Source organism: Chelonia mydas, chromosome 1 (genome assembly GCF_015237465.2).
Source record: "Chelonia mydas isolate rCheMyd1 chromosome 1, rCheMyd1.pri.v2, whole genome shotgun sequence".
In the NCBI taxonomy this organism is placed as follows: Eukaryota; Metazoa; Chordata; order Testudines; family Cheloniidae; genus Chelonia; species Chelonia mydas.
Window position 1 is genome coordinate 13,450,278 of NC_057849.1, and position 12,939 is coordinate 13,463,216.

The following is a 12,939-nucleotide window of genomic DNA, read 5'->3' on the forward strand; positions in this document are numbered from 1 at the left end:
TCTGCCCCCTTTGTGTCAGGGTTCTGTCTCCCAGGCCTCTGCGCCTGGAGAATCTCACAGTCCTCTCCCTGCTTGAGCAGGGTTTCTCCCCAGTCTCTTTACCTGTGAGTCTCACACAACCTTTCACTCCTTCTTCCCCTTCTGGTCCCAGCCAGTAACTGCCCTGCTCAGCTCCTGTAGCTCTTTTTAACTGAGTCTGCTGCACTCTGATTGGCTGCTTCCCTGCAGCCTTTCTAGGCAGCCCTGGAGGACCCACCTTCACTGAGCCTTTTCCTGAGGTGGGGTGGGGTAAGACCACAAGGCCTCCTGTAGGGGGCCTCAAAGAGCCTGGTACACCCCATTACACCAGGGCTCCATTTGTAGCATTTTGGATCCAGGGATTTGGGTTGGCCATTTATAAAGAGAAGAGCTGTTGGCAAAATCCAGTTTCCAAAGAGCCTTAAAGTGAACGGGTTTCTCAGTGGTATTGTGATGACATTTGCAGAGCTAAACATTTCCAGGCCTGGAGCTGAAAACCTCTCTAACATGTTAAACAATTCAGTCATTATGCCAGGCCTCTCTTCCCCACCTCTTCCGAGATTGACCCAGGTTTGACCAGATTGCAGAAAAATAATAATAATAATAATAGAAATAAACTTATTTTATCATAAGCAATACAAGATCATTACATATTACAAAAATAAAAATGTGCTATATTGTCCCCAAAATGACCGTTTTTTTTAGTATAAGTTAGTACTTTCAAAAACAAAAATAAAAACTTCCAGTCAGTACCTCTCTGGTTGCTCTGAACCCGCATAACTTTGTTCACTCATATCTGATACTGGGCCACTATTAAATCAGAGAGAAACATACTAAGTGGGATTTTTAATCGTGCCTAATCCTGTCTTTCATATGAAGCCTGATCCATGTCCCTCTGAAGTCAATGGAAATACTCCCATTGGCTTCATAGGCATTGGATCGGATTCTTGCGTGTATCACACGCGGTCTTATACCGCTGGGTGTCTTTGTCCACCACACATATGTAAAATCTAGGGACAGGAGAAACTGAGAGGTCTTATTCCTAGCAGTGGGTTTAGATGGGGGCAAAGTGTTATCTGCATAGTCCTAAAATGCAGCCATGTCTGCTCTTGCAAAATTCTACTCACCCACTTCTCTGGGAAAAGCAGTTTTGTGTTGTGTTTAGTTATGGGTGAGTAAACATCACCCATTTTTCATCATCATCATCATGTTGGTAACGGAGGGCAAGAAATTTTGTGCTTGGGCTGAACCATTTTTAAGACCTAGAAATTAGAGATGGAAAAGATCTATTAGCTCAGCTAGACCTGACCAGTGCAGGACATTTTCTAATGTTTTCTCCAGTCTAGCTTCAAATGTCTCAGTTGATGGGCATATGAATCTTGGAAGGGAGTGGGCAATCTGATCAACATGAAGGTTGTTTTGCTTGTGAACTCAACCCACCAGCAATTCCAAAAGGGAAGATACAAGCACAAGCAAATATTAGGGAGGGTGCACATTTATTTTAACAATCATGGGCAAGATCCTAGCAACCTTACGCACACTGAGGAGTACTGTAATCTACTACTAGTTCCATGGGAGCAGAACCTCAGAAGGTGTAAATCAGTGTAGCACCCTGGGCTTTGTGTTCAATAGAAAATGCTAGACCTTGATAAACTCAGCTATGTACTTATAGCTTTTAAGGCCAGAAAGGACCATTAGACCAACTTTCTGTATAATCCAGGTCATAACAGTAGAAGAGATAGGAACAGAACCCAGCTTTCCTGACACCCAAGACCATGTTCTATCCATTGGACCACTCTGCTTCTCTACAAATCAGTGTAATCAGGGGCAAGCCACGTTAACCTCATTTCAGCTAGTCAGGGTTAAAACCTAGTGGAAGGATAGGATTAACCACGACCTGTGGACATGATGTTGAATACAACTTGTCCCTAGTCTGTCTTCACTGCAGAGTTATCTCAGGATATCTCCACTGATTTAGCCTAGCTTGAGTGAGTGCACCCACACTATGAAATAACTGTGTTCACATTGGCGTTGCACTCACTCGTGTGTGGCGCTAAGACTTCTCGGGTCATATCCCACGGTTCTTTGCACTCCTGCAAGCTGAGCCACTCTATGAATTCTTTCCCAGTGAATTGTGGCTGGCCTGGTCTGTCCTTACTGGGCACACTGAGGGAATTGTGGGAAGGCATTGGAGGACTGGTCACACTCAAGTGGGACTAGCCTGCATCCACACTTAAGTGGTCATGTTGGCAGCTCATGAGTTGCACTAACTCAAGCTTTAGCTCCTACGCCTTAATAGGCCAGCAAACTCGAGTTAAAAGCACCACCACACTGGAGCTAAGGGTTTGCGTGTGTAGGCAAGATTCGAGTTAGGGACAACACTCACGTTATAACTTGGCAGTGAAGACAAGCCCACTGACTACAAAGTAGGGTTTAACATCATGTTACTTAACCTGACTCCTCTCGGTCGTGTTCTAACACTGCCTAATTTTCTAGCGAGGACCATTGGCTTTAATAATGCCAGACTGATTTACACCAGCTGAGGATCTGGCCCATGGTTGAGTCAGGCTCAGTACTGAGTAAAAGTGGCAGAATCGGGCCCTTTCTCAATTAGCTGCAGCTCCTGGCAAATTGCTAAAAGTTGCAGCGTGCTGTCGCCTCCATGCTAGAACAATGTTTCCCAGCTGCTGTACATCTAGTTGCTTAGGCCACGTCTACACTAGCGAGCTCACAGTGGCACAGCTGTACCAATGCAGCTGCGCCCTGTAAGATCTCTGATGTAGCCGCTCTGTGCCGGCAGGAGAGCGCGCTCCCGTCACACAATTAAACCACCCCCAATGAGCCGCAGCAGCCATGTCAGTGAGAGAAACTCTCCCGCTGACATGGGGCTGGGCACACTGCCGCTTACGCCAGCGAAATTTATGTCGCTCAGGGGGTGTGGTTTTTTCACACCCCCGAGCAACATAAAATTTTGCCAACATAAATGGCACTGTAGATGGAGCTTACACGCCAGCCCCGGATTGCCTGGCCAGCTATATCATGAAAGGCCTTATCGCTTTCTCAGGAAAGATGAATCACTAGGGAAAGGATAAAAAGAAACCCCACCCAAAATTAAAGTCAGTATTGGGCAATTAGTAAAAGCTGCAGTTTGGAGGCCTTATGGCTTTCGAAAAGCCTTTAGAATTTGGGTGTGACAGGGTAGGGCAGCACTATCCCGTGCCTGGTGAACAAGCAGTGTTCTCTGGAGAAAAGCTATGAGAACAAACACTCGGGAGATAGAGGAGGGCTATTGCCTTTGAGAAGGTCAGGCAACCCATAAAAGTGGGTAGAACCCCTTGCTGGGGAGTTTTTCTGTTTCCTTTCTGCCTATAATTTACTTACTTTCCTTTCTTGTGCTAAACATTCACCCAGGAGGAAAAGACTTTGCAGAGTTTAACTACTTTTCTGCTGAGTCATCCCCCCGGCTTGGAGTGAGGCGAAAAGTCTCACATCCCTAATATGAATGATAAAAACTTCCCCAATAGATGCACTACATGAAAAATGGGGAAATGATTTTGTGAAAAACGTCAAAGTCTTTTCCATTTCCCAGAGCTCCATTTTCAGAGATATTTTAAGTCAATATTCAGATTGAAATTTTTATCAAAATAATTATCGGCATTTTTCACGCACTGCTTTTCTTGCCGATTGCAATAATTTCTTGATAAAAACATCAACAGAAAATATGGCAGAAAATGTTGTGAAAGGCAGAACATTTCAATAATATCGACAGGTGGGTTCGGGTTTGGGGTTTTTTTGAAAAAATTTTAGAAAAATTTTAGAAAAACCAGTATGAACTTTTAGCACGGCTATTATTCTTTTAGCATGCTTGTCACTTCTTTGGCCTGACCACCATGCAGCAGGTAGTTTTTTCTCACTCCTGGATAGACACCATTCCGTATCAGAGAGAGGAGCGGGTTTGGAGGAGGAGTATTTGGGTTTCAGAGCTGAACGAAGACATGCATATGGGATTACAATATATCATTGAAGCAGCACCTTAGTTCCACAAGCTCATTAAACTGGTGACATACACACAGGTGTATCTTGTTGAGCCATTCCTGCTCAAGCATCAACACCTGAAGCCTAGGGAATCAACCGAATGGGTGACAGCCGTCACCTTGGCTGACCCACCACAGGTAGGACCTTCAGAGCGAAAAGCAAGAGCTGCTGCAGCTTTAGCTAACGAGTCATGCCTCTGTAGCTGGGGGCTGCAACAACTCAGATCCTCTGTAACTCAGTGCAGAGTGGGACCTGTAACACACTCACCAGTGGGTTACACATGCATAATGGCCACATGCCAGACTCCCCTACACACGGTGGAGAAGTCCTTCCACCATGGAGACAGAATAGTCTGCAATGTGGCAGGACAGTGGACAGAAATGTAGCAGGCTTGGATTTCACATTTTGGCTATCATATCTAGGTTGTTGCTGGTTCCTGTGTTGCTGGTGGGAGTTACCCTCAGGGCCGTTCGGTTTGGAGTTTTCACTGGCATTTTGTTGCCCGAGAACTTCACAAACCTTTGGCCTACTAAGAAGTACAAAATGGGATCCAGGCAGCTGTTGGTGCTCGCTAAGGGCCTGGTCACTTTGTAGGCTAAGTTAATGGCATTGAGGGTCCCGCAGCTAAGGTCCCAGCTCCGGAAGGAGTAGTACAAGGTGCGAGTGACGTGGAAAGGAAGGAAGCAGATGATGAAGACCACCAGGACAACAATGATCATCTTGACTGACTTCTTTTTGGACTTAGACCTCTTGGAGGTCCCCTGGGTGGGCTGCAGCAGCTTCCGAGCCATCAGGTAGTAGCACACGATGATGGTCAGGAAAGGGATGCAGAACAGCAGCACCAGCATCACCGAGCTGTAGATGACGAACTGGCCGAAGAGCTCCTTGCTCGACGTGTCGTGGCAGGTGATAGTCTTGCACCTCACACTGGTGGTGACAAAGAAGAGCACCGGTGATTGGCACGTGATTATGACCAACCAGACCACCCCTGACACTCTCCGCGCGTAGCGGACACGGCCCCACTGCAGTGACTTCAGCGGGAAGCAGATGCCCAGGAAACGGTGGACACTGATGCAGAGCAGGAAGAGGATGCTGCAGTAGAGGTTGGTGTAGAACAGGAAACGGACTATTTTACACAAGCCCACACTGAAAGGCCAATTGTCCCCCTTGGCGTAGTAATAAACCAGCAAGGGCAGGGAAACCACGTAGAGCGTGTCGGACACGGCCAGGTTGAACATGTACGTGGTGGAGGCATTCCAGGTCTTGATCCTGAAGAGGAAGACGTAGAGGGCCAGCAGGTTGAGGCACAGCCCCACCACACACACGATGCCGTAGGAGACGGGCAGCAGAATGTACTTGAACTCCTCATCAAATTTGCACTTGTACGTGTTGTCTTCCACGCTGCAGTCGACAGTGGATGAGTTGGCGCTCGTGTTCCAGGAGCGCAGAACCATAAAGTTCTCCATTGCCCTAGAAAACAGGGAGTAAACCGTCAGCGAATGCAGGGGTGGCTCATTGAAATGGGAGAGTAAATATGTTTGGATGAGAACTCAAGCAAGACAGCGTATCACTGGGCAGAAGAGATGAGTCACATTGTAAGGATTGTTATGTATGTGTGTGTGTGTGTGTGTCCCAGACTGCACGCCGGGGGGGGGGGGGGAATCTAGTCACACAGAGTGTTGGGGTTCTTAGGGACTGGCTTGTTTTGGCCTTGTTTTGAAATGGGATTAGCTTGATTTTTGGCTTATTGTGAAAGTCAGGGTGCTTATTTATCATGTGAAAGTTGGCAACTGTTCCGTGGGCATGGAAAGCAGAACCACACTGGATGGGTGGAAGGAAGGATGCAGCTTAGTTCCTTAAGTTTAGTTTCCAAAGTTATATTTGGCATTTTTTGCAGATGTGATGCAACTTACATCGACTTAAGCTGTGTCCATTTTTATGGGTATAGCTGAATTAGTGGACTGATAGAGTCTGCGGGATACTAGTGACATGCTTCATTGACAATAAACCTGACTGGGTGCCTTTGTCCCTTAACAGATCTTGTGGTCATTAGGCGGTTCGCTCAAGGTCTGCCGTGCCAGCTGTCTGCGCAGGGCTGGGGCGGCACACAGAAGGAACACACACATGGAGCCAAACATCTATCAACTTCTAACCACAGCAGTAATGTAGACAAGCCCCTTGTAGAAGCAGGTCACCAGAGAGCATAAGAAAAATCAGCACGTAAATCACACACATGGGGAGTGCATGAGAATGACTGCATGCTAATACCTGCTTCATGGAAAATCTGCATCCTCTGAACCTCGAGGGCAGGGAAGGCACAAGGTGGGGCAGCTGGGTTCAGTTTTGCTTTGCTTTCGGAGCAGGACTCAGGGGAGCCGTGGGGAGATATGTATGTAAGTGTTACGCAGTCATTTTCTCTAGAGCTAGCTAGAGCAAGCCTCCTCCTTTATGCTTTTCTTCTGGAAAGGGCTGACATAAGCGCTGTTGTGCTCACCTTCGCTCTGACCCCTTTGTGGTGTAGAGAGGCCCTAGATCCCCCGTTCTGCTCAGGGAGGGAACCCCTTGGCATGACAAGCCCTGCCATAAGGGGTGTGCTGAAGATACAGCTGGGGCTGCAGCAGGCTGCACTGCAGAGTTTCCTGGCAGCACTGCATCCCATACAGAAGCCCTGGAAGGCTGTCATAACTTAGACAGGCCCCTGGGGCTGTCTAAATCACACTGGGGGCTACTAAAGTCTCTGGAGCAGCCCAGGATTGGGATGGTGTGAAGGTGGCTTAAAACTACCTTAGTCACTCCACTCCTGGCCCCAAGTTCCATGCTGCGTCTCGCAAGGCCTAGCCCTCGAGCTCCACTTCCAGAAGCCCAGGCAGACTCAGCCGAAGCTGAGTGCTCGTGCAGCTGGCAGAAGCGCTTGAGTCTTGTCTCCAGCCATCCGGAGGGCTTTACCTCCCACCACAGACAGTCCATGCGCGAAAGATTCAGTCCAGAATCTCAGGAGAGATAATGAGACCCACCCCGAGTAGAGTACTGTAAACTAGAGGGGTATGAGAAAACGGGCCCAGCTTTCTGGAATGTGGATGCTGCCCAGACACCGCTGGTACACATCATATCTAACGGTAGGGTTGCCACCTTTCTAATTGCTGGTAACTGGACCCTCAAGGCCTCGCCCCTGCCCTGTCTCTTTCCCCAAGGCTCTGCCCTGTCGCTTGTTCCCTCCCCCCCACACCCCAATTGCTCACTGGATCATCTCAAGAAGCCTGTCTGGTCAGGGGTTGGCACGGGTTAATGACCCGGCGCCTTCCCCCACCCTGCACTAACCCAACTTTTGGTTCAGATGCAATTTAGGGGTGCCAGGTCCCCGAAAACCAGGCACCTGGCAACCCTAAGTGGCACCCGGACTCAGAAGCCAAAAACCGGCCAGGTGGCAGCCTCATCGAACAGAGCTGCTCATACCACACAGCATCACTTCTGCTAGCCAGATCCAGAATGGTATTCTCATCTGACGCGTGGCTTGTCGGAAATAGCGGGTTACATTAATATCAGCAACCCGGTAAAATGAGGAAGGATCGTGTCTGCTCTGGACAGCTATCCTGTTCAGAGCCAAACCTCTCCTGAGCAAGGTGCCCCCGGCTCCGTTACATATGCCATGTGCCAAAGGGCCCCACATCTCAGCACCGATGGGTTCCCCGCTGTTGTATCTCTTGCTCTTTACCCAAAAAATTTCAAGGCGTCAAATAGTCAACGCTGGGTCCCCAATACAAAGAGGCCAGGTACAGCTGCTTTGTAATAACTGAGCCTGCACATTCATGCTAAATGTAAAAAGTATGTGAGAGTTCGTAAGATGTCACAATAACAGCTGTTGAAGGGAAAAGGGATAAAAGGGAGACAGATTCCATTAGTCTAAACAAAATGCCCCGCTGATATGATTCAAGGACTCTGTTGGTGTTGGACTTAATCAACAAGAAAATGTGGGTCCGGAAATTAATGAACCAAAATGGGTGTGTTGGATATGAGGCCTCCGCAAGGGACAAAATAATGAGGGGATGGGCTATTCCACCCACCGCTGCCTTCTGAGGTCCTTAAAGAAAGAGACTTTGGGGAGGTAATGGAAAGAACAGACAGAGGCATGGTTGCTCCCCCCAGCATTTCCTGGGACCCGGGCCTTCATGGTGCTCGTCCTGAGATGTCCTGACCAGACCAGGCCAGAGAGAGGTACCAAGATGACATCACCACCCCTACCAGCTCCTCCTGCTGATTCCCAAACACCACCTGAGATGAAACAGGACCAGACGTCAACAACAACAGCAGCTCCAGCTCATCTCAACTTCTCTTTTACCCAACAGGACAGTTATTACCGTCTTACTGTTGGACAGTGACTGGGTGATGTTAACACCTTTGGCCCATTGGATTCCATGTCACTTAACACAACACTACACACAAACTGCTGCTCTGGCTGCAGAACACCGTGAGCACCACTAGAAGGCTCACAAACTATTTAAAGGGATACTGTCCTATTCCTATACACTATGTACACCACTGTATACATGTTGGCAGTGTTAACATCCATACAAGGGTTGATTCCTGTATTGCATTCCTCATTGGTCCATAACACAGGTACCCAGAGATACAGCTTCAACATCGCTCCCAAGCTGGCCACGCCTGGTCATAAGTCTCTCCCTCCCCTCAGAGCTGAATGCGCTGCTTCCATAGCCCAGGGAAGATCAGAAGAAAATCAAATCCAGTTCTTCCACAGAATAGTGCAGAGCACTCACTAGGCTGCCCTAAGGCCAGCCCAGTGGTAGGGCACAGAACTGGGTGCTGACGGATAAACCCATGGAGTGAATCTGGGCAAGCCACTGAACTGCTCTGAGCCCCAGTATCACTATTTTACAAGGGGGGCGGGAATAATACTTCTTTGTACAGCGCTTTGAGGCCTACACATGAAAAGTGCTCTACTCAGCGTGGATTTAGCACCATGGCTACTCAGTGTGGTTATTAACTGGTGTATTTGCATACTATTGCCCCCTGCTGGCTGGACTTGGACTCGCTTAAGAATCTATGGCTATGTCGCCATCTACTGGCAGACCTAAAACGAGGGTATAAGACTTCCATCTAGCGGCTGCTAATGCAGTATCTCCATTAGCACAAGTAATTTTCTGAGCTGAAGGTCCTGAGGTTTTTCCCCCCACGCCACATGAGGGCAGTTTAGCTGATTGAGTGGAGAGTTACATACCCACATACTGTAAAATGAGCCCATACTGGACTTGCTCTTTGGTTTGGCCATATAATTATGGAGAACACCACCGGCTCACAATGGTGTATTGTTATTTAGTGTCCTAATATACATTTCTTTTTTCCAACATGAAGCTAGTTGGTTGCTAGGTCTGGAGAGACCTGCCCCCGTCCTTCCCCTTTGTTTGAGCAAATGCCCTAAATTCCTACAACAAAACCTGCTGTGTCTCTTTGGGCTCCCAGCTGCCTGACCCCCGCCCACATCCTACTTCAGCTGCACTGAGTGATCGCATGGGAGCGACAGCCAAGCAATGCAAGGACACAAAAGGGAGCAGGTTGACCTTTCCCCAGAGGCAGAGCAAGGACTGGGAGTGGGATGGAAGAATGTCAGCGTGTGCGTATGACAGATCCAAGCACTGACCAAGACCGGGGACAGGGCAGAGGGGAGGGACCAGAGGGAAACATGGCATTCTCCCTTCCCATGATGACAAATGTTGATCTCAGTTATGCCTCGTGGAAATCTACTGACTCCCAAAAGCAAATCCAGAGCAACTCCATTGTCTTCTTTCATGACCCTCCAAAGGGTCAGGATGGGCAGCTGTTCCTCTCACATCTGGCACTGGCCACTGCCGGTGACGGGATGCTGGACTAGATGGGTCACTGGTCTGAGCCTGTCTGGCAGCTCCTATGTTCCCTGTGTGCATTCCCACAAGGCCCACTTCTGTCCTAGTCAATAGATAGGTCAGACATCTAGGGAAGACTGTGAGATGCTATTGACTTCGGTGCCACAGAAACACTGATGACCCCCAGCCCTACATCTCCTGTCACGTGCAGACGGTGTTGACTCCGGAACCTGAATGGGACAAGCCCCTGGATGAAGAGCAGCTGGATACAATTCAACCCAGGCAAGAGGGAGAGAAGGAAATGCCATGAAGAGCTGGCTGAAGCCAAAGCCAGCCTCTGCCTCCGGGTGTCTGCTCTCCACTTGAAAAGGTGGAGCACAGCACCGGGGTCCTGTTGGACGCCTCAGTGCTCCTTGGTACCCACAGCGCAATGCTGCCTTGTGCCTGTGGCTGGCCGGGAGGCTGCACCCCTGGCTGCCGGCTGAAGTTCTAGCTGCAGTGACCCACAGGCTCACTACCGCCCGCCCTGGTGATTGCGTCTGGACTGCTTGATGGGGAGGGAAGTGAGCACCATCAGGAAACGCCAACTTGTCCAGCATGCAGCAGCCGATGTTATGCGTAGGGCAGTATGTCAGGAGCACATCCCTCACATGCCTCCCACGCTCATCCGGCTACCTCTGCAGTTCCGGACCAGCTGCCAGGTCCTGGGGTTACTGCACCCGCAGTGGCCTGAGCTCTACCTCTTAGACTGCCTCTCCTTTTGCGAGCTATGGACATCAGGACCGCTCTAGCTGGCAAAGCCCAGGGGGGAGCAGCTCTCAGAGACATTCCTGGCAGTAGGCTCTGGGCTTGGGACACCATCCACCCAGAAATCGGAATGGGCCCAAGATTAAAACACCTCAAGAATGAAAGCAGCGATCCACCTCTTGGGACTTGACTTCAGGCAACAACTACTCCACTAGCCCATGCATAATAGACACATGTCTACTATACATGTATATAGGATACCTCCTCCAGCAACATGAATGGAGGGATGGAGTTTCTCAGCCCTGTTTCGATGTGTAGAGTTCTGTGAGTGTATCCAGATATGGTGATGGAGGCAATATATTTACCTAGACAGGTAGGAGTTATTCTGTATCGACACCATTGCACCTGAGATCAGGATCTGTCGACTGTCTCCTGACTTCAGATCCGCTGGCACGTAGCAGACTACTTCTCCACAGGCATCTGCCTGGCTCTCTGCAGCAGCCCACAGACACAGCTGCAATTGTCCTGCTGAAGCACTTGAGTAGTTAGCCTAATGTTCTCCGGAGGAAGGTCCTGAAATTAACCAGAAACAAAATCTTCATTACTAGTAGGAGGTGAACGTCGGGGCAAGTACTATTCCGTCTGCCCTGGAGGGCGCACGGTGGAAATGATTCAGTGTGTGGGAGACAAATAGCTATGTGTTTTCAAGAGAAAACATCCTGCTTGCAGTCTGTCTCCTGGATGCTGCTTTGCAAGCAGTTCTGAGCACATATTGCAGTACACACACACAGAGGCATTAGAACGGACTAGTGGCTGACAAAGTCTGTCATGTCAGTTCTGTTTTTTCCATAGAACAAAAAAGGGACCATGTTGCTTCTCAGGCCAGCTCTTCAATAGGGAAGTGAAAGGATTGGAGCGCAGCCAAATTTATGTTCATCATGGTCTCAGGAAAGCAAGGATTACAAAATGGGCTTCACGTTTCTCTGCAATAATTTCAAAGGGTCAGTATGGAGGAGTTTAGGCCCCAGGTTTAGGTTCTGTTTAAATTAAAAAAGTCCCAAACCCCAGCGTGACTAGCACTGACGTGAGCTGTTTGGAAATGTCGAAGGAGGCGGGCCTTTCATGAGTTTAAACTTTGGACCCCTCAACACAGTAGCCTTGAGCTGATGCAGATAACCGGAAAGTGAAATTGACTAGACACAATGGGCCAAATGCTGCTCCTGGCAACACAAATGCAGCTCCTACTGGTTCTGGTGGAAATTATACCCGTAACCAAGAGCAGAATGTAGCCCTGAGAGTGAAACTAACGCCACTGTCCAAGCTACAGGCAATGCAGAATGTGAACTAGATCAGTGCTCCCTTGTAACCAGTCAATTTGATGTCTTAAAATTACTTCACCTAAGGACATTTTCAAATATAGTAAATAATATAATCCCTAAAGTAACAATACTTCCTTTCTCCCACTGCCGTATGTATTGAGATTGTGACCAATTCTCATTTACACTACTATGACAGTGTAAAGGGATCTTAAAGTAGTAACTTTACACCCATTCACACCCACCTGAGGGCCCCTATCTGCTCCCAGAGCAGTGCTAAGGAGCCTTGGTCTAAATGAGAATGAGGCCGTTAAGCTCTTTAGGGCAGGGACTGTCTCTTACCACCTGTCTACAGTAATAAAGCCTCTGTCTTTGGTTGAAAGCTTGAGGTGCTCCTGCAATAATAGTAGATCACGTGAGAGACCTAACTCCCTCGTTAGACATCTAGATAAGCCTGGCCTAATTCTTCAGGGTGCTGAGCACCCACAATTCCTAGTGAAGTCACTGGGGACTGCAGGTGCTCAGCCGCCACTGGTTTTTATTTGGGCATCTACGTACATATGTAGATGCCTAACTCTAGAGACGCTCACTGGGATGCTTTCAGCCACAGTTTTATTAGTAACACAAAGATTAGAGGGTTTTTTACTTGTTCTTTTCAGTGGGTTTCTGGTCCAGCTAGCTTCTAGGATCTAATGTGGTCTGTGACTAGGGCCCTGCATTGGAAGCCAAGAGAACTGATCCCAGTCTAAGGAGATCTAAGGAGATCCCTGGCTCAGCTGCTAACCCCCTTGGGATGGAGCAGAGAGGCCCCACATTGGCAATGAGAGGGTTAAGGAGGCTGACTGGTTCCTCACTGGCACTCAAAGTGTTAGGCCTGTGGACCCAGTTGGCCTTACCCTGCTTCCTCTGCAAGGGGAGATAGAAGGAGAGGGCCTCACTTGGGTGAGTGCTGACCAGGAAGGAGGTTG

At 48.8% G+C, this 12,939-nt stretch overlaps 1 protein-coding gene across 2 annotated transcripts in view; it reads right to left on the minus strand.

Annotated features, from left to right (window-relative positions):
- Positions 1 to 624: 624 nt before the first annotated feature.
- The window catches only part of P2RY2 (purinergic receptor P2Y2), a 37,330-nt gene continuing 25,015 nt past the window's right edge, over positions 625 to 12,939 (minus strand). Inside the window, exons 2-3 of one of the 2 annotated variants that reach the window (XM_037881335.2) lie at positions 11,021 to 11,228; positions 625 to 5,523 (exon numbers count right to left, since the gene is read on the minus strand). In XM_037881335.2, coding sequence (XP_037737263.1) covers positions 4,452 to 5,523; positions 11,021 to 11,055 — 1,107 coding nt within the window. In that variant the 5' untranslated portion in view covers positions 11,056 to 11,228 and the 3' untranslated portion in view covers positions 625 to 4,451. The remainder of the gene's footprint in view (positions 5,524 to 11,020; positions 11,229 to 12,939) is intronic. The other variant, XM_043527604.1, reaches the window with a different exon arrangement.